This window comes from Mauremys reevesii, linkage group 7, assembly GCF_016161935.1.
Source record: "Mauremys reevesii isolate NIE-2019 linkage group 7, ASM1616193v1, whole genome shotgun sequence".
Classification (NCBI taxonomy): Eukaryota; Metazoa; Chordata; order Testudines; family Geoemydidae; genus Mauremys; species Mauremys reevesii.
The window spans coordinates 43,386,537-43,410,417 of record NC_052629.1 but is presented as its reverse complement, the minus strand read 5'-3'; the positions used below and the strand labels follow the sequence as shown (position 1 = coordinate 43,410,417).

Below are 23,881 nucleotides of genomic sequence, written 5' to 3'. Positions count from 1 at the left end.
CCCAGCCAGGCTCGGGGCAGGAGACAAAATGAGATCCTGAAATTCTAACCCCTGCATTGGACTGCCATTCAACCAGCCTTCAGTTTACTCTTGAAGTTCCAGTTCATTCCTGAACATGCAGGTTTGCATTCTCCAGTAGTTTTATACCACTGTTAAAGTACAATTATTTTGCCCTTCCTCCAAACATTAAAAAAAGAGATACCTTAATAAAGAAGGTGGTGAGGAAGAGTACTAGTTTGGCTTCTGTCACGTTACTTACACCACCTTTTTCTGCCTGTTCTGGTGCTGGAACCTGTATAAAAAGTCAAATGACTATCACATGCACAAGTTATATTTTGTTCAGTAATTCAATGAAATTGTATTACACTTGCTCATGTAAAACTATTAATATTCAAATAGCAACTTTCATCCTAAAACCACAAAGCAATTTATCCAGGTGGCTATCACTGTTTTACACCTGGGAAACTGAAGCACAAAGTGGCTTGTCCAAATGTCACAGAAAATGAAAAATCTGTTTATCTGTGACTTTCCGTTCTAGGAACCTCCATGTCAGTCTTCACAGTGGGGATTCTGTCTCCATAGTAACTGGAGGCAGATCAGTTTTGTTTTTAAACTAAACCTGGTCTTAGGACCACCCCTCAGGAAGAACTCTCCAGAATAATAGTATTTTTCATCTTTAGAAATAAAATTTGTAAGTACTCTTCAACTGAAACCACTTGCAACAGAGTTTTGACAATGGAAAGTTTCTTATCTCATTGCTTCCTTTCTTCTAGCAATGTCTCACACAATTCTGTGATACTTGGGCTTTTCCCCTACTCTCTACAGCAGGGGTCGGCAACCTTTCAGAAGTGGTGTGCCGAGTCTTCATTTATTCACTCTAATTTAAGGTTTCACGTGCCAGTAATACATTTTAACCTTTTTAGAAGGTCTCTTTCTAAAAGTCTATAATATATAACTAAACTATTGTTGTATGTAAAGTAAATAAGGTTTTTTAAATGTTTAAGAAGTTTCATCCAAAATTAAATTAAAATGCAGAGCCGTCCGGATGGGTAGCCAGGACCCAGGCAGTGTGAGCGCCACTGAAAAAAAATCAGCTCACTAGCCGCCTTTGGCACGGGTGCCATAGGTTGCCTACCCCTGCTCTACAGTTTTGGAAGTTGTTCAGCCCATACTGGTCATGCCCCCCTTCTCCAGGTGCCGACCAGAAGAGTCATTCCAAAGCTGTGTAGAAACTCCTAGCACATAATCAAATAATAGCCTTAATGCCAAGCAGTGAACTATGTACAGTAGGCTACCTCCTTCACAAACTAGACAAAATAAATGTTGCCCCTTGACTACAGAAGTCATATCAGCGAGGGCAGAATTGGAAGAGATGCTGCTAGCAAAAAGATAATTAGGTAAAGTGTTGTGGTTTTTTTATTTCGTAGCCTAGCATCTCTCAGAATTTTGTGATGCTTGGAAAGTAAATAGTATGAGAAAGACAAAGAAACAGACTGAAATATAGAAGTCTCCCCTTGACAGTAAAATGGCAAGTTACTTTTGGATCACTGCATACAGCACCTTCCTTCCAAAGGAGGCCTCTGAAGAGGATAGAAAGTCTGTCTTAAAGTGTTTGATAAAGGTGTTGATAAAAATCCATGTTGCTGTCCTGAAAGTTTCCTCAGCTGAGGCACATGTCATTCTGTCAAGAGGTTGCTAGAGATCATAAAAGAATTAAAAAACACACCTCTTCAAGAGCAGGTTTATCTGGTGCCTTGTGTGTCACCACAATGCATAACAACTTAATCCATCTGGCCAGGAATAGTTTGGATACCTGAAGGCCTTGGAATTCTAGATGAAAGAACATGAACAAGGAGCCTGATCTTCTCAACGATTCAATGCACCTGAGGGTAGAACTTTGGTGTTCTAAATACATCCAGATTATACCACACCTTTTCGGTTTTGGACAAAAATGATGAGAAGCTCCTTTCCTGGCACATCTAGAATTAAAAGAGGGATTTGATAAGAAAAATTCTGGAGTCCTTAAAACCACCTTGTTATCATAGGGGACACAGTATGGTTCCTGAGCTGCCAACTCCAAGACACATCTAGCAGACATGCTAGCAACCAAGAAGCAAGGTTTCTTAAACTAAAAAGGCTTAACAGCTAACAGTTCAAATGGATAGCAGTTAGGGATTTTAGCACCAGTGGTAAATCCCAGTTTGTCTATAGCCAGTTTGACTGCTCTGAGAAATCTTGCAGCCTGCAAACTTTCAGCTGAGGAGCCCAAGGATGCAGTGTGTTAAGACACTGCTTAAATCTGACAACTAATGTTCTACAGTGTTAGGCAACAGTCCCTTGTCCATACGGTTCTGAAGGAAATCCAGAATATGTGAAATTCCAGGGTCCTTGGGATTTCTATCTGCTTGGCACCATGAGCTAACCCATGCCCAGATGGAGAAGTAGCCCTTTAGCATTGAAGTCTATGCAGAGGCCAGTACAGTCCTGATTCACCTTGGAGGAAAACAGGGTGCACTTTCCTCTCAATAGCTCTGTTGTCACATGGAGACAACTTGGGCTAGAGAATGGGACCTTGGTGAAGGATTTGTGGACTCACTGGTTGATCCAATGCCAAGTCTCCAAATCTGAAAACTATTATCTGCTTGGCAAGTGTGGAGCTAGAACTATCAACTTTGCTTCCTTTCATTTTATCTTCTCAAATCACCCTTTCTGCAAGCAGAAGTTGTGGGAATGCATAAAGAAAGCGCTTCAGCCACTTGTGTGAAAGAACATCTGTGCCTAGTGATCTGTAAATTGTTTCCCTTGCGAAATACAGTGTCAAGCTTTCTGTTCCTGGTGAAAGCTCCACAGATGAAAGGCCAAGTGTCTGTAAGATCATGTTTAAGACTTTTGGATTTGTTTGGAGTGGCCATCTGCTATCCAAGTGCATAAAAACAGACCGGGTTGCTGATCTGCATGCCATGTCCCTGGCTGAGACCCTCATTTAATTGCAGATGGCTTAGTGAACACAAGCAGTTACCAGGGACAATCTCTTAAGGATAGTCCTGAAGTCAGGACGATCCTTGTCATCCAGGGCCTTTAGATATAGTCTAGTCAGGCCACTTCACCTCTTCCAAAACAGGAAGCATACATGGATGCTCAGAGCAGCTGAGAAAATCAAAGACTCCTCCTAAGGGTGGCCTCTACCTTTGGTATTTCTGATCGAAGCTGTAAAACATGCATCAGTCAAAATATGCTAAGTATGCTTTCCCTTATCAGGGTGTTCCCATTAATCTCTGGTTACAGCTTCAAAAAAAAGGATGCATGGGAATTTCCTCTCTCAGGAAGGGATTTCCCTGGCAGGTATTCACCCTTTGAATTCTCATCTAACACCTCATCTGGTTGGCGCTATACACAAGATGGCATTTTCCTGCACACAGTAGCAAATTCGTCTTGGGGAAAAAAACTTGGCTGTTTTTCTCCTTGTTCTGCTCAGAGCCTGAATCAGAAAGTTCTCCCTCAATGGAGGAGGAGGAGTGCCAGAGGATGAAAGTTCGATCTTTTATATTTTTCTTTTCTTTTTATGCTTCCTTTGTTTTTGGCTCTTTTTCCCTTTTCTTCTGGGGTTCCTGCATTGTTGTGGCTGGGATAAGGTCTCTTGTGGCTCTGCATGGGGGATGGGGTCTGTTCATAGGAATCCGCAGATTCATCTTGGGGGAAGCTGTGGACCCACTTCAGTATCTTGGCCTAAGAAAAAAGGACTTCAATGATTCTAAAAGGACTTTTCCTTCCAGGTCTTTTGCAGGACTTTGCATTAACCTTGTCCTTAGATTCTCTCGCCAAAATGCTCAGAAGCTTCTGATCAGGCCTTTCTGCATTGAAGTTGCAGCTCCTCAGGATCAGATAGCTACGAATAGGAGGGGAATAATTCACCCTCTGAAGAGACTGTAAATGCTGCCTCAATATAGATGGCTGCTTTTATTTAGCCTTATGTTTCCAGGACAGCTCTCCCATTGCCTGAGGGGCAGCAGGTGTGTGTCAGAGGGAAGGTGCTTTGCAAGCAGCCCCAGGTAGCTGAGGCCACCATGCTGCCAATTACCTGGAACTAGGAAAGGAGAAGTTTACTACTCCTGAAAACACACTAAAAAAATCAAAGTTAGCAAAGGAATTGGTCAGTAGCAAAGCAAACCACTAACTACTGCCACAGAAACGGGAGTTCTGGAGGCACGGACAACACAGGCTACAGTGTGATACTGAACCATTTCCAGAACAGCCCAGGTTTCACAGAATTGTGGGAGACACTAGACTGCATAAATGAAATTTAGGAATTTAATGGAGGAAAAACTTCTTCCTTTCAAACTACTTGACAAGCAAGCAACAGACAGAAAAACAACAACCCTGGATAGAAAGCAGTAAACCAGCACTGGGGAGGGGGTGTGTAGGATTCGATAAACTCCTGTACAATTAAAAAGTAACAACCATTTTGGCATGGACCTTGACCACATGCCATCTGGAAGCAGAGTTCCAGCAGCGTTCTATGACATTTATGAAGAGGGAAAGAGAGGTGCTGTACCTTCACACCCTCCTCAGAAAGCCACAACAAAAACAAAAAAATATACTTTAACAGTTTTAAGAAAATCCTCAAAGCTAATCAAGAAATTGAGATACATGTAATTAAATCTTTCTGGCAGCCAGCCACAGAAGGGGGCATGGACAAGCTCCTGTGAAAGTGCTACAAAGGGAGACCTGGACTCTGCTGTCTGTGCTGCTTGGAGGCTGGGAATTCTGGAGAGTTCTTTGAGGGGGCAGTTGACCAATCCCTCGCTCAGAGAAAAGATCTGTACTTCCTCCAGTTGCCATAGAGACTGGCAAAGCCATTGTAGAGAGTGATATAGAAAGGACTAAAATCAGTTTTAGAGATGAGAAACGCTAACATCCTCAACTCCCAATCACCTGCTCTAACCACTACACCATTCTGCCTCCCTTACAGGACTTAGGCTATGCCTACACTGCACTCTCGTCAGTAAAACTTGTCAGTCAGGGTGGGTTGTTTTTTTTTCCACACCCCTGACTGACAAGAGTTTTACCAATGAACAGCACCAGTGTGGACAGCTCTTTGTCGGTGGGGGTTGCTCTCCAACCAACAAAGCTGCCACCCCTCATTGGAGGTGGTTTTATTTTATTGGCAGGAGCACTCTCTCCTGCCGACAAAGAGTGGCTACACTGCATATAAGACGGTTACTCACCGTAGTAACTGTTGTTCTTCGAGATGTGTTGCTCCTATCCATTCCAGTTAGGTGTGCGCGCCGCGCGTGCACGGCTCTCCGGAACATTTTTACCCTAGCAACTCCGGCGGGCCGGCTGGGCGCCCCCTGGAGTGGCGCCGCTATGGCGCCTGTTATATACCCCAGCCGGCCCGTCCGCTCCTTAGTTCCTTCTTGCCGGCTACTCCGACAGTGGGGAAGGAGGGCGGGTCTGGAATGGATAGGAGCAACATATCTCGAAGAACAACAGTTACTACGGTGAGTAACCGTCTTTTCTTCTTCGAGTGATTGCTCCTATGCATTCCAGTTAGGTGATTCCCAAGCCTTACCTAGGCGGTGGGGTCGGAGTGAGACGTGGCAGAGTGTAAGACTGCGGAGCAGAAGGCTGCATCGTCTCTTGATTGCTGCACCAACGCGTAATGGGAGGCGAAGGTGTGGACAGAAGACCAGGTGGCCGCTCTACAGATGTCCTGGATGGGGACATGGGCCAGGAAGGCGGCCGACGAGGCGTGCGCTCTCGTCGAGTGAGCAGTGAGGCGGCATGGTGGCACGCGAGCAAGCTCGTAGCATGTCCGGATACATGCCGTTACCCAGGAGGAAATCCGCTGGGAGGAGACCGGCTCACCCTTCATGCGGTCGGCGACTGCCACAAACAGCTGGGTCGAACGCCGGAAGGGCTTCGTTCGCTCGATGTAAAAGGCAAGGGCTCTGCGGACGTCCAGGGTGTGAAGCTGTCGTTCCCGAGGGGAGGCGTGCGGCTTCGGGAAAAAGACCGGGAGGAAGATCTCCTGGTTGAGGTGGAAGGCCGACACCACCTTGGGGAGGAAGGCCGGGTGTGGTCGAAGCTGCACCTTGTCCCCGTGGAAGACGGTGTATGGTGGTCCAACCGTTAGAGCACGGAGCTCAGAGACTCATCTCGCTGATGTAATTGCGACGAGGAAGGCCGTCTTCCAGGAGAGGTAAAGGAGAGAGCACGTGGCTAGAGGCTCGAAGGGCGGTCCCATAAGCTTGGCCAGAACGAGGTTCAAATCCCAGGTCGGGGCAGGACGCCGCACCGGCGGGTACAACCGGTCGAGGCCCTTAAGGAAGCGGGAAACCATCGGGTTAGAGAAGATGGACCGACCTACCATAGATGGACGAAAGGCGGACACTGCTGCCAGGTGTACTCTCAAGGAGGAGACCGCAAGACCTTGCTCCTTAAGGTACCAAAGGTAGTCGAGGATGGTAGGGACCGGGACTACGAATGGATTGAGTCCTCGTTGATCACACCAGAGTGCGAATCGCTTCCATTTAGCAAGGTAAGTGGAGCGAGTGGAAGGCTTTCTGCTCTCTAGCAGGACTTGCTGTACTGCCGCCGAACAGTCCCTCTCTGCGTGGGTCAACCACTCAGGTACCAAGCTGTAAGATGGAGGGACTGCAGGTTCGGGTGGCGGAGTCTGCCGAAGTCCTGGGTGATGAGGTCCGGCCACAACGGAAGGGGGATGGGATCCCGAACGGAGAGCTCGAGCAGCAGGGTGTACCAATGCTGCCTTGGCCAGGCCGGAGCTACGAGTATGACGCGGGCTCTGTCCCTCCGAAGCTTCAGCAGCACTCGGTGCACTAGCGGGAACGGAGGGAAGGCGTAGAGGAGACGATCCGTCCAGGGGTAAAGGAAGGCGTCCGACAGGGAGCCTGGCGAGCGACCCTGGAACGAGCAAAACAGGTGGCACTTCCTGTTCTCTCTGGAGGCGAATAGGTCTATCTGGGGAAACCCCCACCTCCGGAAGATCGTCCAGATGTCATCCACACAGAGGGACCACTCGTGGGAGAGGAACGACCTGCTGAGACGGTCGGCCAGCGTGTTCTGCACTCCCGGAAGAAAGGATGCTTCCAGGTGAATTGAGTGGGTCACGCAGAAGTCCCACAGGAGCATCGCTTCCTTGCAGAGTGGGGAGGAGCATGCTCCGCCTTGTTTGTTCACATAAAACATCGCTGTCGTGTTGTCCGTGAACACCGCTACGCACTGGCCTCGCAGACGGGCGTGGAAGGCGTGGCACGCCAAGCGAATTGTGCACAGCTCCCTGACGTTGATGTGGAGGGAGAGCTCCTGGGGCGACCAGAGGCCCTGGGTGTGTAGGTCGCCCAGGTGTGCTCCCCATCCCAACGCCGAGGCATCTGTTGTCAGTGTCAAGGACGGACGAGGAGGGCGGAACGGGACTCCTGCACATACGACCTCTGGGTTCAGCCACCAACTGAGCGAAGCAAGGGTAGGCTTCATGACCGTGACTACTCTGTCCATTGAGTCGCGGTGTGGGCGGTACACCGACGCCAGCCAAGATTGAAATGGGCGAAGGTGCAGTCTCGCATAGGCGGTGACGAACGTGCACGACGCCATGTGGCCCAGGAGGCGTAGGCAGGACCAAACCGTCGTAGTGGGAAAAGCGTGCAGGTCTCGGATGATGGAGACCATCGTCTGGTGCTGGGCGCGAGGGAGACAGGCCCTGGCCACCGTGGAGTCGAGGACCGCTCCAATAAACTCCACCCTCTGAGATGGAGTCAGTGAGGACTTCTCGTCAATGTGGAGAAGACCCAGTGCCCGAAATAGGGAGAGTATCTCGGCAACTTGGTCTGTTACCAATTGGCGGGATGGCCCGCGAACCAGCCAGTCGTCGAGATAAGGGTAGACGTGAACTCGACGACGGCGGAGGTCTGCAGCAACCACTGCCATGCATTTCGTGAAGACCCTCGGAGCGGTGGATAGGCCGAAGGGTAGCACCGCAAACTGGTAGTGCGCACCGTTGACCACAAAACGCAGGTAGCGTCGATGGGGAGTGTAAATAGCAATATGGAAGTATGCGTCCTTCATGTCGAGGGCGGCAAACCAGTCTCCCGGATCCAGGGAGGGAATGATGGTCCCCAAGGTCACCATGCGAAATTTGAGCTTGATCATGTACTTGTTGAGCTCCTGGAGGTCCAGTATGGGTCTGAGGCCTCCTTTCGCCTTGGGGATGAGAAAATAACGGGAATAGAATCCCCTGCCCCGCCTGTCTTGCGGCACCTCCTCTATGGCACCCAACCTCAACAGAGTCTCGACCTCTTGCAAGAGGCATTGCTCGTGAGAGGGGTCCCTGAAGAGGGACGGGGAAGGTGGGTGGGAAGGAGGGGGCGAAATAAACTGAAGGTGGTAACCATACTGGATAGTACAGAGTACCCAGCTGTCCGATGTGATTTGGGACCACGCCGGGAGGAAGTGGGAAAGGCGGTTGCAAAATAAAGGGGTTGGATCCTGGGAATAGACTGATGAGCCGACCTCGGGCGTCCCATCAAAATTGCTGTTTGCCCTTGCGGGCCTTGACGACGCCTGGGCCTGGTTGCGCCTGCTGCCTGAAGGTCGACGGCGGTTGAGGCCGTTCCGCCGACTATTATAAGGCCTTGACCTGGCCTGGGTAAAAGGCCGGAAGGGCTGCTGTTGGCGGAAGGAGCGCCTCTGGGTAGCTGGCGTGTGCATACCCAGAGTGCGGATAGCTACACGACCGTCCTTCAGGGTCTGTATCCTCGAGTCTGTTTTCTCTGAGAACAGGCCGTGAGTCTCAAAGGGCAGGTCCTGGAGGGTATACTGCACCTCTGGCGGCAAGGTGGAGGACTGCAGCCAGGATATGCGCCGCATAGTTACTCCAGAGGCCAGGGTCCTGGCCCCTGAGTCCGCCGAATCCAGAGCAGCCTGGATGGAAGAGCGGGAGGCTGTCCTGCCCTCTTCGACCAGAGCCGAAAACTCTCGTCGGGAATCCGTCGGGATCAGTTCCGTGTATTTCGTGAGGGACACGAAAATGTCGAAGGCGTACTGGGCTAAGAGGGCCAGCTGGTTTGCAATGCGCAGCTGAAGACCCCCCCGCCGAATACACCTTGCGGCCCAACAAGTCCATGCGCCTGGCGTCCTTCGACTTGGGCGCTGGGGCTGGCTGTCCGTGCCGCTCACGGTCGTTAACGGACTGGACGACCAGTGAGTCCGGAGCGGGGCGAGTGTACAGATACTCGTATCCCGCGGGGGGGACCGAGTATTTACGTTCCACGCCCCTTGCCGTAGGGGGGGGACGGATGCCGGCGACTGCCAGATGGTCGTGGCATTTTTCTGGATTGTTTTAATAAAAGGCAGGGCCACCCGCGTCGGGGCCTCCGCGCCGATGATGTTGGTCACCGGGTCTTCATCTTCCGGGACCTCCGCCACCGGAAGGTCAATGGCCTTTGCCACCCTGCGGAGAAGGTCCTGGTGGGCCCACAGGTCGATCGGGGGAGGGTCCACCGTAGCGGCGCCCGCCACTGCCTCATCCGGAGAGGAGGATGAAGACAGAGTCTGTACCACCTCCTCTGCCGGAGGCTGCTCAGGGGCTTGTGAGGTTGATGGAAGCCCTGCGGGGTCCGACGACGGAAGTGTCTCCCCCCATTGGTGTTGGGGGAGGGCGGCTCACCGTGGCTTCTGGTATGCTGCGTACAGCACCCACTGGGCGCTGGGACAAGGGGAGCCCTTGGGACTCATAGCCGGCCCAGGGGACCCAGAAACCCCACTGCTGGTGTCCAAGATGTTGGCTCTGGGTGGGAGCCCGGAGATCTGTCTCGCTGTCCGCCTGGGAGACGACCGATGGCTGACACGAAGGCCACGGGGGTGCCGAGGCGCTGATGGAATGCGCCGCTGAATGAGGCAGCTTATCCCCGGACGGTGCCGAGGAGCGGTGCCGGCCGTCATGGTGCCAGGACGGTGATCTGGACCGTCGGTCACTTCGGTACCGGGAGCCAGAGCGTGACCTTGAACGCCGGTGGCGAGAGCGGCTGCTAGAGTCGCGGCGTCGATATCGGTACCGGGAACTGGATCTCCGACGGTACCGTCGGTCCGGTGACCGGGACCGTGAGCGGTGCCGGGAGTGCGACCGGTACTGCGAGACTGAGCGGTACCGGGACTGCGACCAGTGCCGGGACGGGGTGCGGTACCGAGACTGGGATCGGTGCCGGGATCGGGACCGGCGTGACGGTGACCGTTGCCTCGACCGGGACCAAGGCTTGGAGCGTCGCCCCTCTCTTCCGTCAGGGGTCTGGGGCCGCATCATTGCAGGCTTGCCCAACGATTTGACAGCCCGCACTGGCGGTGCCGGGGGCCGGAGGCTCGGTGCCTCTACGAGCTGAATAAGCTCTCTCAACGTCACAAACGTTTCAGGGGTGGACAGGAGATGCAGCTTTACCGCGGCCGGCGCCGGGGAGCAGGGAGGTACCGGACTCGACGGCTCTTGCGGTGCCGGAGTCAGCGGAACCGTGCACGGCTTGTGCACTACCACAGCCGGTGCCGGAGGTGGCTGGGTAGACTGTCCCGAAGCTGCAGGTTTTGGAGCCAGGTGCGCCGTCTTCTGCTTCCTCTGGGGGGAGAGGGAACGGTGCCGGGACTTCGGTGCCGTCTGCGTGCCTTTAGGAGCCTCGGTACCGGGACGGCTCAGTGCCGCTGGTGCGCTGCGCGCCGAGGACGGTTTCGGCGGTGCCGGGGACGGAGTGGGGGGCTGAAGTGCCGCACTTAAACTCTGTTTAAGTTGCGAGTCCCGCTCCTTTCTTGTGCGCGGCTTGAATGCTGTGCAAATCGCGCACTTATCAGTCCTGTGCGATTCCCCGAGGCAGCGCAGGCAGGAATCGTGCGGGTCGCCGATGGGCACAGGCCGCTGACAAGCCGCACAGGGCTTAAAGCCCGGTGCCTTGGGCATGAGCCCGCACCGGTTGTGGAAGAAGAGGGGCTAACCCCTCTAATTCCCTACTATCACAACTATAACAACTTATTTCAACTAATCTTAACTATTAAACTAAGTGAAACAACTATATACACTAAAGAGACGGAGAAAGGCTAGGGCTGTGGAGGTGAGAGAGCACTCCACTGTTCCAACTGGCCGTCACGGGCGGTAAGAAGGAACTGAGGAGCGGACGGGCCGGCTGGGGTATATAACAGGCGCCATAGCGGCGCCACTCCAGGGGGCGCCCAGCCGGCCCGCCGGAGTTGCTAGGGTAAAAATGTTCCGGAGAGCCGTGCACGCACGGCACGCACACCTAACTGGAATGGAAAGGAGCAATCACTCGAAGAAGAACTTACAGTGGCGCAGCTGTGCCACTAATGTTTTGCAGTATAGACATAGCCTTAGGCAGTGTTGTATAGCGGCTAGAGCACAAAGTTCTCTGCCCACAACACTCATTCTCCTCCCACAATCATTGAAGTGCTCCAATCCAGCCTCCTTCCTTCCCTGGAGATAATTCCATCTCCAGTCCCCATGAATGATCATCATACATTCCGAAAGTAATTCACTCTCTTCCGCAAGTTAGGTTCCAGCCCATAGTCAGATACAGAACAGCAAGGCAGATTATATAGGAGGTACAGTCCAAAGAGAAAGATTTTGTGAAAATTCCCTACAACCAGAGAGTCACAATCTGCCTTGCTGCTGGAAACGTTCATCCTAAGCAACTCGTATCTTCCCCATGGAAAACCTTCAGAAACAGTCTCCCAACTGTTAGAAAGGGATACCATTTGGTTACACATTCAGAACTTCCAGTAATATCACTCATGTTCCATTCTTGTAATGGAGTGCAGAATTTGGCTCAATATTAATGAAGTTGGTACATTTCAAGAAAAACACATTTAGAATTTTTCATAACATTAAAGATGCTGGATGTTAAAACATTTCAAGACAGCCAATGCTCAGACTTCTGAATTGACTTCTTGCCTGCTTACCATAAAGTGTAAGCATACAACAAGGATGAGACTGTCTCATGGCTAAATAATTTCAGTTAATGCAGCACTTGAAGTTCGGAACACTTTGTATACAACTGGAAGAGACTTTTTTTTTTTTTTTTAAAGACTACATACTGTTGCCTATACTCTAAGTTGTACAAGTTTGATAAGAAAAGCCATAAGAATTTTAAACTTTAAGCAATTTAACTATATTGCAAATATGGTCTACAAACATCAAAATAAAAATAATACAGTATTTTGAAGGCAGGATAGCATGAAGATAAAGGGAACTATGCAAGCAAAGTTTACCTTCTCTGTGTTAAGAAAACACACAGGATTGTTGGGCTCAAGTGTTTCTTTCAACCATGTTTCTGAAGAATCTGCAAATAATTCCAGCTCCAGCTTCAAATTTTTTAAGTTTGGCAGGATAACAGTGGCTTTTGACACTTTCTCCGAGCCACATTCCAATTTGCCTTCATACACCAACTTGTTACTTAGTGACATAATTTTACTATGGAGTTTAAAAACAAAAGCAGGTTTCAAGTCTTATAGATTGAAATTTACATTAAAAAAATCACTAGTAATTGAAATAGTTTTAATACCTATTCATTCTGTACTGCACGGTTAACTGGACAACAGCATTCTTGTTTTGTTCCAGTCTCTTAAACAAACTTTCACTCATGCCAAGATCTCTGTTAAAAAATATCAGAGGCGTAAGTCAGTGCCTTGAAAGTCCACTTGTTGCCCCAACACCACACGTTTTGTTTTTCCAATAGCATTTTATCTTACCTTGCTTCTGTGTTGTGTACAAGTGGAGGTAGCTGTTGATGGTCCCCCACCAGCACAAACTTATGTGAATAAAAGAGTGGACCCAGGCAGATTGGCTGGCTTATTTGAGACGCCTCATCCACTATGCAGAAGTCAAACAGTTTCCGAGCAAAAATTGGATGGTTTACTCCCATGCACGTTGTTGCAACTACTGGCTGAAAAATTAGACACATCTTACAGATAAAAAGGTATCTTCTTCCCTTTTCATATTTTAAATACAATTTCTACATTAATAAGTCTGACCTCTAATCAAATAAAGCTACATTTTTTAAAAAACCCATTAACCCTTAATACTGGGAGTCTGAGTTTTACATAGCCCTTAAACTCCATATAATCCAAAAACTTTACAATATATTGATTTACAAACAAAACAAAAGTAGTTCTGGAATACAGAGATTAACATCCAGTTCATGATTCATTCCTGCTAAGTGTTTAGGATTCTATTTTTAAATTCAATTAAACAAATATGGAGCTTGTGAATGGTGCTGGACTGACTGCCCTCAAGATTGGTGTCTGTGACAGAGACTACTTGGTGTTAAGTGGCAGGGGGCACAGGAGTGCAGAGATTGTACAGGGATTCCCCTGGGTCATATATCTGCATAATAGTTCACCAAAGGGTGGCATGTGAGATCTTTTGTTGAGAAAATTGATTGTCATAATAATTGAAAAATATATGTATGGCTAATACTTAAGAAGTTCGATATCTATCCTGAAAACGATGCTCTTAAAGTTGTACAGCTATCTCAGAGATAGTCCCTTTAGGCAGAAGACAATGGCTGGCCACTTGTGTATTACATACCTACATAACACTGTATGCCTATTTGCATACTGAGCAAGATCCACATTGAGATACTATGAAATTTACAAGAAGAAATCTACAGGAAGAAAAACAGCAAGGGGGTGTCCTGCTTATGAATCAAGACAAAAGATTGATCCTGTATAATGTAGTGTCTTGGGTTGCACTCCGAATCTTTCACCTAGGAGACAAAACTTACAGAAAGATTGTCTCATGAAACAAGGGTCACAGCCAGCTGGCTATGTAATGCTGCAAGGATTTTGGGTGAGCAATACTCTACTAGACATGAGACTTGTTAATCAAGTCTAGGCTCAGAACTTGTGTTATTTTTTGTATGTAACCATTTGTTTCCAAAATTTCTACTTCCTATTACTTGAATTGCTATGCTTTGCGAAATAAACAGATTTAACATGAATCTGAGGTAGTACTGGTAAATTGGGGTGTACTGTTTCTTTGGAATATGCTGCAAGTGTCCAACGGGCCAGGGGCTGAACATTCTAAGGACACGCTTGGAGGGCTTGAGTGTGCCTATTGCTAATCTACAGAATGATAGTGGGGCCTAGAGGGGAGTGTTTCTGTTGCCAGTGGCTGGTAGGGGGGTGGAGGGAGTGCTGACGCATGGCAGGGACAAACAAGACTTCTTCACACTAAGGATAGGTGGTAGCAAAGTGCATCAACTCTGGGTACCTCCAGGAAGTGTCAGTGTCCCTGTTCTCTGGATTAAAGACATATATGGTGATGGCAGTGCAATCTTCCTCACCCCAACTGCACCCTGACTGACGTGATCAAAGGTAAAAACCCAAGTCACTTCCCATACCAATTCAGTCCTCTGCTTCGCTGCAGAGCCTACCAACAAGACAACTAACAGAATTTTTTGTGATGTAGACCCTTCCTGTAAGTTCTCTGGGGACAATGACGGTCTTAGTGGTGAATGAGTGAGTGTGTATTTATTTTATTAGTCTAGCACAATGAGGCCTCAGTCAAAGATCTTCAGGCACTATTATTATACAAATAGAAGAAGTGAACTAACCAGCTCATTTCATTTCACACAAGCAAAAGAAATGCCAAAAAAAAAAAAAAAAACACCACACCATACCCCACACAACCCACCCACAAACCACAACCCACCCATCCGACTCAGATGGTAACCTGATTCACAAGACAATGGCCAAACTTGAATTGATGACAGAAATTGAAGATCTCTTTTCTGATCACTGAGGCACCCAGGCCCTTCAGAGGTAAGTTTTGTCTCTGTACAGCATTTGTAATAGATGCACTAATTTATATGGTCCTAAATATGTTGCAGGACTACTGAATATTATTTTTCTTACTTGATTGTTATAGAGTTCCTCCAAATGAGTTATAGATTTAATTGATTTAGATTTGCAAATTTCTTCCTCTGTAAACTTCCGTATGTCTGGATGAACCTTCTGAGCTCGCCCCAAGCGCAAAAATCCTACTTTGAACCTGGCTAACTTCAGCAGGATATTGTCAACAGCAGTGTGTGTAAAACTTGTCAGCAGAACACTGAAGCCACAGGCATAAAGAATTCTTACCTAAAATAGGAGTAGCAGCAAGGAGAGAAAAAAGAAAAACCCTGATATTAGTTTGAATATAGTAATCAGTAATTCATTTCTCAAAAGGATAATTAGTCTACATTTTTCTAAATTGGTGTTGGACCTAGGAAGCCAAAAAGTCATATGAGGGGACAAGAGTCCCAAGCAGGCTCTTGTCTACACTGGGATTTTACCCACCAATTTAAACCCTCTGTCTCTAACCAGTGCAGCACAACTTGTATGGGGCAAGCTTCACCAGTGTAAATCAGGCCAACATTAGGAGTTTGCACTAGTGCAGCTACACCAGCACGTAATATCCCAGTGCAGACAAACCTTGGGTTCTCACACCACATCTACTGCTAATGAAGTGCTTGTTTCCAAACCTCAGATCTGCTTCAAAATTGGAAGATTTTATTGTAGTCTGGTGCCAAAGGATTGTAACAGCATTAAAACATTGTAAAAATCGATCAATATGTCATTGTCCACCTCCAGGATGGGACTGGTGGATGGGATTAAAAAACACACCACTTGACACCAAAGGATACATTTTGTCATTCTACTAGTGCTAATGTTCTTTATCGTAAAGCTGGCTCCATATTTATTTCAATGTAAATGACACAGACAGCAGTCCTGTATAAATCTCAATTGTGAAGAGGATGCTTCACATACAGCTTATTTGATGCTTGCCCTCCAAGCTTTTAAATTAACAATTTACTTCTAACATTAGGTCACATTATGGTCTTACTAGAGCACATATTGTAGTAGTTTTTCCTGTTCCAGGCATACCCACGATGAGCGTGTAATCTTTTGAAAGTAGCACTTGTTTCATTGCCTGTTTCTGAGGCTTATTCAGACCTTTAATTAGAAAAAGAAAAAAGTTAAATATTTGTAGTTAGTCCTATATGCAACCTGAATTGCTACTTCTCCCCACTAAAAACTCCTCATCATAACAAAAAAACAACTTGTTTACTGGTGCATAACATTTATAATGTTATCAAAATTATCTAAAGAGTTTATTTAAAAATACTGAAATGTAGATAAGATATTCATTGTCTATCCTGGCTTCAGAAAAAGTAAATTACCGTATTTTCCGCACTATAAGGCGCACCTAAGAGTCTTAAATTTTCTCAAAAATTGGCCGTGCGTCTTATAATCCGGTGCGCCTTGTGTGTGCACTGAGTTCCAAAATCTGTAAAAAAGTTGTTGTGCGACTTTGGTAAGCGCTTTGCTTGATTGACTGTCGGACCATTTTTCGCTGACACAGGGACGTAATACGTAAACTACGTACACTGGCAGCGATAAACCAATCAGAGAACATTACGTAATACGTAAAGTACGTACGTTTACCTTCTCCACTCCTCCGGTAGGTATACTACCGGTATGCTGCAAAACAACATTTGTTTGTCTAAGGACCCCCGAAAATGGCACCAGTGAAGAGACATGCTTACGAGGCACAATTCAAACTACAGGCTATCAGTTACGCGGTTGTAAATGGGAATAGAGCAGCTGCGAAAGAATTCAACATCAATGAATCTATGGTTCGGAAGTGGACCGTATGTTTTAGCATGCGCCTTATAATACGGTGCGCCTTATGTATGGGTTAAGTACAGAAATAGATCCCGTAATTGAGACTGCGCCTTATAATCCGGTGCGCCTTATAGTGCGGAAAATACGGTAATCTTAATAGCTTATGATTTGTTCCTCCCAAAGTATAGCTTATGATTTGTTCCTCCCTTTCTTCCTCTATACAGGATCTCAAATATGGGTTTCCATTTTGTTGAACAAGAGTAACATGTATGCAATGCTTCTAGGGAAGACAAAAAAAATGCAGGCCAGAGCATCTTACTATTTAAGAGAAACATTAGAATGAGTTCATTTTCCCAGGAGAGAACAGATGCAAGCTACCCAGCCTAGGTTAAGCCCAGATAAAACTCAGGCTTTGTCTACACTGGAATTTCATCAGCAAAACTTTTGTTGTTCAGGGGTGTTTAAAAAAAAAAAATACACACAACAAAAAAACAAACCCCCAAATGACAAAGGTTTTACCAACAAAAAGCACTGGTGTGAACAGCGCTTTGTCAGCAGAAGTGCTCTCCTGCTGAGAAGGCCGCTGCCGCCTGTGGCGGGTCCACTTTTTTATATATTTTTTTTGGTCGGCAAGAGGGTTTTCTCCTTCCGACCAACAGCTACACTGCGCACCTTTTAGCGGCACAGTCGTGTTGCTAAAAGCAAGGTAGTGTAGACAAAACCTCAGTTGAAATAGATAAGAGAGAAGAAATGTTTAAACTAATTGGTAGGTGTTGCAAGTGCACTTTCAACTAGAAGTCATCATCTTTAACCTTTAACAGTCTGATTTGCAGTCTTAGAGTCATTCTTTACCCATTATTACTTCTGAATTCTCAAGTACACACAGCTCTTCTTCCTCCTGTTCCCCCTACCCCTTTTTCTACCAGCCAGGAGGCTGTACCCATTCCTATCTGATGCAGACCTTAACACAATAATCAATTTTTTATCTTCTAGACTAGTTTACTACAAGTTACTGTATCTAGGGCTACCCCTGAAAAACACCTGGACACTACAGATAAAGGGGGGGGAAAGAGGAGAGAAGAGAGATTGCTATAAGTACATAACACTACCTCAGTGTTTCACAGTGGCTACATATTTGCTTCCAGTGTTGGTTATGATCTAGAAAGTCTCAGGTGATTTGGGGTCAAGTTATCTGACAGATTCTCTCTCTCTCTGCACACACCCCTCCCCCACCCCGGAAGTTAAAATCTACAGGGTCACTTTTGTTGTTTGTTCTCACAGTTACACTCTATGGGCTAGTAAAAGGGTGTTTTTAGTGAAAGGTAAATCTCTCTTGAACCTGTTCCCTCTAATAGTCTGCAAGAGGAAGAAATTAAAGAGCTTAAATGCACAAGACATGCACACACCTTTTTACTGGTTTAAGACTAATTTAATAGTAGAAATAAGGGCAAGTTGGAGTTGCTCAGATCTGAATCTTAAAGTAGAAAGGCTCACACTTTACTGATGTAAGGTGCCAGGTGCTTTGCAATTGATGTATGTATTTCTAAACAGATTAATTATGTCAGTCAATGCATATGAGAAGTCCTACAAAAAATAAAGAAACATTTAAGCTGCTACTATGAGTTAAATATAATGTGTACCCTTTAAAATGTTTGCAACAGTTTCCTTTGCTTCAGGAGGAAGAACAGAGCTCAAGTGCTGGATGAACTGTGGTTTGTGGAAGTCAATTATTAAGTTACGAAGCTTTTCACTAGGGAGGGAAAAAAGGGAATTAGACAAAATTACTACCAGTGAGAACATTTATACAATTACTAAACAATATTTGAAAACAATTCAATTCTACAAACCTGGCAGAAGAATTCTCCATCAGTTTAGAAAGATTTCTTAGGGGGGCATCAATACCAGAAATTCCTTCTTCATGATCTAGCCTAAATATAGTGTCCTTAGGGAGTTTAGATAAGTTCCTGAAAGACATAATAGGAATAATAAGCAGGAACATAATTGCCTTTGCTTCCACATCTGCTTATTGCTTATACACCTCCTATGGCATTGTTGTCAGTGATGTTGCCTGACGTATGCAGGCAGCCTGAAACAATAGCTTCAAGAAGAAATAAACTACCCCTATTCATGTCAGCAAGGTGAGAACTCTGAAGCCTGATAATTTAAATCAGCAGTGGTACCCATTTCACTAGTGATGAAAGCATTCAAGCAGGGACGCTGAAACTAGGAGTACTGAAGGTGTGGCAGCACCTTCTGGCTTGAAGTGATTTCCATCATATATAGGGTTTATAGTTTCATTCAATGGCTTTCAGCACCCCCCACTATAAAAGTTATTCCAACACCATTGCATTCAAGAAAGAAAAGGGATGATATAATATAAAGCTCCACAGAGTCTATGACCAGCATCTCATTTTGTTGTCACAAATAGACAGAGCTTGGAAACATGCCATAATATTTTGCTTATTAGCCAATAGCCTAGGTAATTGGTGAACAACTCCCCCCCGGGGAGAGAGAGAGAGAGAGAGACACACACACACACACACAGGTTTCAGGCCTAGCCCAAGTTTTGCTATTTGAATTCACTGCAGGGCTTTTTTTGTTTTTGTTTTTTATGATGGTGGGCATTAAAAAAAGTGCTTAATTTTAGATTGGTAAAAAAGCACTCTGTGACAAAGTCCCTCCTCTACCTTGGTGGGTCCTGCACTTATTGGCGGATTTGCTTGCCTCACAGATTCACCCTGTGGGTCAGGAAACAGCCCAGAGACCTTCCCCTCTGGTAGAAGCCACAGTCCAGGTCAATTCCTCCTGTGTTTGATCAGGAGTTGGGAGGTTTGGGGGGCCCGCCCTCTACTCCAGGTTCCAGCCCAGGGCCCTGTGGACTGCAACTGTCTAGAGTGCCTCCTGGTACAGTTGCGCGACAGCTACAACTCCCTGGGCTACTTCCCCATGGCCTCCTCCCAACACCTTCTCTGTCCTCACCACTGGACCTTCCTCCTGATGTCTGATAACGCTTGTACTTCTCAGTCCTCCAGCAGTATGCCTACTCACTCTCAGCTTCTTGCAGGCCTCTTGCTCCCAGTTCCTCGCACACTCTTCCTCTCCCCTGACTTCCTTTGGCCTGACTGGAGTGAGCCCTTTTATAGCATCAGAGGGGCCTTAATTAGAGTCAGGTGCTTAACAGACTCACCTGACTCTTAGCAGATTAATTGGAGTCAGGTGTTCTCATTAGCCTGGAGCAGCCCCTGCTCTGGTCACTCAGGGAACAGAAAACTGCGTATCCAGTGGCCAGTATATCTCCCTTCGACTACTCTGCTGTTCCCAACTGGCCTGGGTCTATCACAACTCACATACTTCCTTTCAAACAGCCATATTTTTCTGTTTGTGTTACCTGTCCAATAAACAGGAAATTTTTGTCACATTGACCTCTTTAACATAGCCAGCAGACAAGCCAAGTAATGTCTTCTCTCCACTCACAACAACTCTATCTCCTACCAACAGGTTTGTTCCAGGCATGGTACCATTTTTACGCTGGAAATAATGTAGATATTGTCCTTCAGAAGCTTCCTCCACATGTTCAACTCTGATCATATTTCCAATGCAGTCTCCAGCCTTTTCTCTATGAACACATTAAAAATAAAAGTGTAAGCTGCCTTGAGTAATTTTCTAGAAGTAGCTTTTTATCAGTTTAAGATTTAATAGTAATTCATTTCATGTCCTATAGTAGTTTTGTTTGACCATATTGGCTGTCTTTTTCTGCCAAAGATAAATGTACTAGTTATGTTCCAAAGCCTTGATCAATTCAAGACTGGATATTTTTCTAAAATATATATTCTAAGCTCAACCATAAATTATGGGATTGAAGCAGGAATTAATTGGTGAAATTCTATGGTGTGTGTTATGCAGGTCAGTCTAGAGCATAATGGTCTCTTCTAGCCTTAAAAAAAAACAAAAAAAACCCATTACATTTCTATCCTACCCTCTCAGATGTTGTTTCCCAAAAGGGAAAGCGATAAAGCTGGAAGCAAGCATATGTAGGCTTCAAAACAAAAAGTACACGGCTTGTTTTGTGAAACTCCCAGATAAGTGGTCTACAGATTCTCAACACAGTGGAGATTACTCAAGATAAGTCAAAGTATTAAATTCTGAAACAAAGGTTGTATCGCACTATAAATGTAGGTTTGATTTTTAGAGCTTCAGTAATAAAACGTAAATATTACTGCCCATGCTTCACTGAAACAGTCTCTTACTGCATTTCTCCAATAAGGTTATGCATGGCTGCTGGTGAGATTTTAACAGGAAATGATGCATTACCATGAACCCTCAGGCCACTTTCAGCCACCTATGGAGCAGCCTGCACTAGCAATACAACACAGAGCAGAATACAGCCTGTCAAGAACCTTGATTCAGGGAGACAACGCAAGGAGCTGGGGTGGCAGACAATATCCAGCTGCACACATCAGGGAGGTGAGGCTAATAAAAGAATTACCTTCATTCTTATAAAATAAGATTGCAAAGCACAATTTATCATCTTCTTCCTGGGTCTTCTGTGGTTCTCCTCTTCCCCCCCAAGAAACAACTAACAACCAGTTGCTGATACTATATCACCAGATCTACTAGCCCAATGCTTTTGATAGACCCCCCCACTACACAGATGAACTAGCACTTCCTGCTATCGCAGGTAACTGTATATCAGAGTATTTAACCAAGGATTGAAAGAATGATCTTGTCTCTGGCAGGAGACACAATGAGTTGCAAGAAACCAAGCAGGTAAGAGCTGTCCATAGACAATGCCCTCACTCCCAACTTACCTTTCTGAAGCAGGCATCAGCCATATATTTTTACGTCCCTTTTTGCCCTCTCCACACTGTGACTCCAAGGTTAACATCAGATACCACAGGCTGAAATACTGTAAGTGAGAAAGTTTCAGATGCTGGGTCTCTTTTTCAATAATGGGTACCGAAGCAGGAGGAATAAGGACATTATCCATCTGTTGCTCTACAGCTCTAAAAATTGACAGAAGCATTAAGTTAAGATGACTTTTCCTTTTTTTTTTTTTCTTCCTCCTTTTAAGACTACATATGCTTAATAAATTCAATGGCATTTATACCATAAGGTAAAATACAAAAGCTAAATGAAAATATCTATTTGAACAAATCAAACTTAGGAGAAGAGCATCCTATTCCAAGTCTTTACATGTGGGCATGAAATTCCAAATACAGAACCTGTTCCTACATCCCTTATTTACACTAGTACATTCATATTAGTGACTAGATGTCCCCGGTAATAATTTGGAGTGTCCACAGATGAAAAGTTCACTTTTTTTTATTTTCAATAATTCAAGCATAATATTTTCTGTCTTCTACATAAAAAATGCTATTTCTATTCACAAAACGAACCAGGTGCGTAAAGAATCTGAAGGCTATATTTATTAATATAGCATCATTTTGTCTTATGAACATGGAATCCCCTTATTTGATTTAATGTACATACTTACATAACATACATAATGGGCTCGCCCTCCAACTGTTTCAAATGCAATACCTGTAGATTTTTTGGTATAGCATCATGTGCGAAAACAACACTTCTGAAAGGAAACAATTTTAACCTAACTAAAAATGTCAGGCAGCTTTAAGATGGTCTTTATTGGATGACACTATGAGACTGAATTTAAAAAGGAAAATATCACAGGAATATAGGTGATTTAAATTTAAAAACGTATTGTGTAGAGGCATGTGGGGCCAGATCTCCTGACTATATAATTTTAGGCATACAATTTTGGCCACTATGTTTAGGGGTACTCTCTCATACCCAATGCTTATAAATGATGTAAATCTGAAATGTAACATACAAATGAATCACTGTATTATAATTAATAAAAGTTAATTTATTGAAACCTATTTAATATCTTTGAGACTGCCTTTAATTGTATTCTTTTATCATGATAAAACAAAACTATAAAGTTCACTACCGTTGGACAGGCAACAAAAAAAATCAAAGTTTGTTATTAAAAATTCAATTTTTAAAACTAAGTGCAGAAAAATTTCAAGAGTTGTGATGCACTAAACAGTAATTAAGGGTTTGTCTATGTGGGAATTATTTTTTAGTATAGCTCTAGCAGAATAATTATATCAGCATAGTTATGTCAGCATAACTCCCCGTGTGGTTGCCATTCTGGTGTAATTATTCCTCTTATAGCTATGACAGTTAATTCCCTGTGTAGACAAGCCTTAAGATAAATCACAAATTTAGGCCCCAACCCTGCAAAGGCTTCTGTATATGACTTCAGTGGGACTACTCACAGAGCATAAAGATAAACAGTTGGATAAGCCTCTGTAGGAACAGGTTCTTAAATTGTCAAGGTTGAGGAGGAATCAATGGAGCAATACTTATCTTTGGAGAAAGTCATTATACCAAGGGAAAGTGTTAATCAATGCTGTGAAATCACCACGGACAATCCAAATTTTTTTTTTAAACTAATTAATCCTAAAGTGCTTACTATCCAAAAGTTTCTTTTTACCTGCTATAAAGAAAGCAGTTGTGCATTTGTGAGCAATATTTACAGGCCCGACTGTCATCAATTACAGGAGGCAAAGACGCAAGGTGTGTTTGCTTATTTCCCAGGGCAGATTTACACATACTGTGGAATAAGTAAAATGCCAGTTGGTTTCTTAGCTTTAGTAATTCTGTAAAATAGAAAAATAGTGAGCATTTATGAATTGGTTTGGAGCCCCAAACAATGGGCACGTACATAGCAAAAATAGTATTCATCATAAAGATATTTTTGGTGTAGAGTATATTTTTTTTATATCCAAAGTTATTCCAGGAAAATTAAGCATTCTTGTCAAAACAAATAACTTATGTCAACACTGTTTACTAGTTTCTGGAAGTGGTACATCAACCAGTATAAATATTTTCAAGAGTGAACAATGTAGTAACCGTTAATGTTGAAAAAACCTCTTAGAAATTATAATAGTTAAGCACTGTTTTTGGGAAAAACCACCTCTCCTATCCATACGATTGCCAGACACAGGATACATATTGCCAGTTTTAAGGTAAAGAAGAAATCCAGCTTCAGGATCCACTCTTCGTTCTTGGTTCAACAAGGTGTACAGAACAACCTGAAGACATTTAAAAAAATATATTAAAGTGCATTTTGATATTTACATAATATGCATGTCATGTGAATACATTAAGGTTGTAC

At 45.3% G+C, this 23,881-nt stretch overlaps 1 protein-coding gene across 3 annotated transcripts in view; it reads right to left on the bottom strand.

Annotated features, from left to right (window-relative positions):
• Positions 1 to 23,881, bottom strand: part of DNA2 (DNA replication helicase/nuclease 2) — a 40,324-nt gene that overhangs the window by 4,743 nt on the left and 11,700 nt on the right. For all 3 annotated transcript variants that reach the window (XM_039547542.1, XM_039547544.1, XM_039547543.1), the window contains exons 7-18: positions 23,681 to 23,798; positions 23,198 to 23,363; positions 21,489 to 21,683; positions 20,069 to 20,296; positions 18,528 to 18,644; positions 18,321 to 18,430; positions 15,899 to 16,008; positions 14,929 to 15,153; positions 12,763 to 12,956; positions 12,576 to 12,665; positions 12,283 to 12,484; positions 203 to 292 (exon numbers count right to left, since the gene is read on the bottom strand). In XM_039547542.1, the coding sequence (XP_039403476.1) occupies positions 203 to 292; positions 12,283 to 12,484; positions 12,576 to 12,665; positions 12,763 to 12,956; positions 14,929 to 15,153; positions 15,899 to 16,008; positions 18,321 to 18,430; positions 18,528 to 18,644; positions 20,069 to 20,296; positions 21,489 to 21,683; positions 23,198 to 23,363; positions 23,681 to 23,798 (1,845 nt within the window). The remainder of the gene's footprint in view (positions 1 to 202; positions 293 to 12,282; positions 12,485 to 12,575; positions 12,666 to 12,762; positions 12,957 to 14,928; positions 15,154 to 15,898; positions 16,009 to 18,320; positions 18,431 to 18,527; positions 18,645 to 20,068; positions 20,297 to 21,488; positions 21,684 to 23,197; positions 23,364 to 23,680; positions 23,799 to 23,881) is intronic.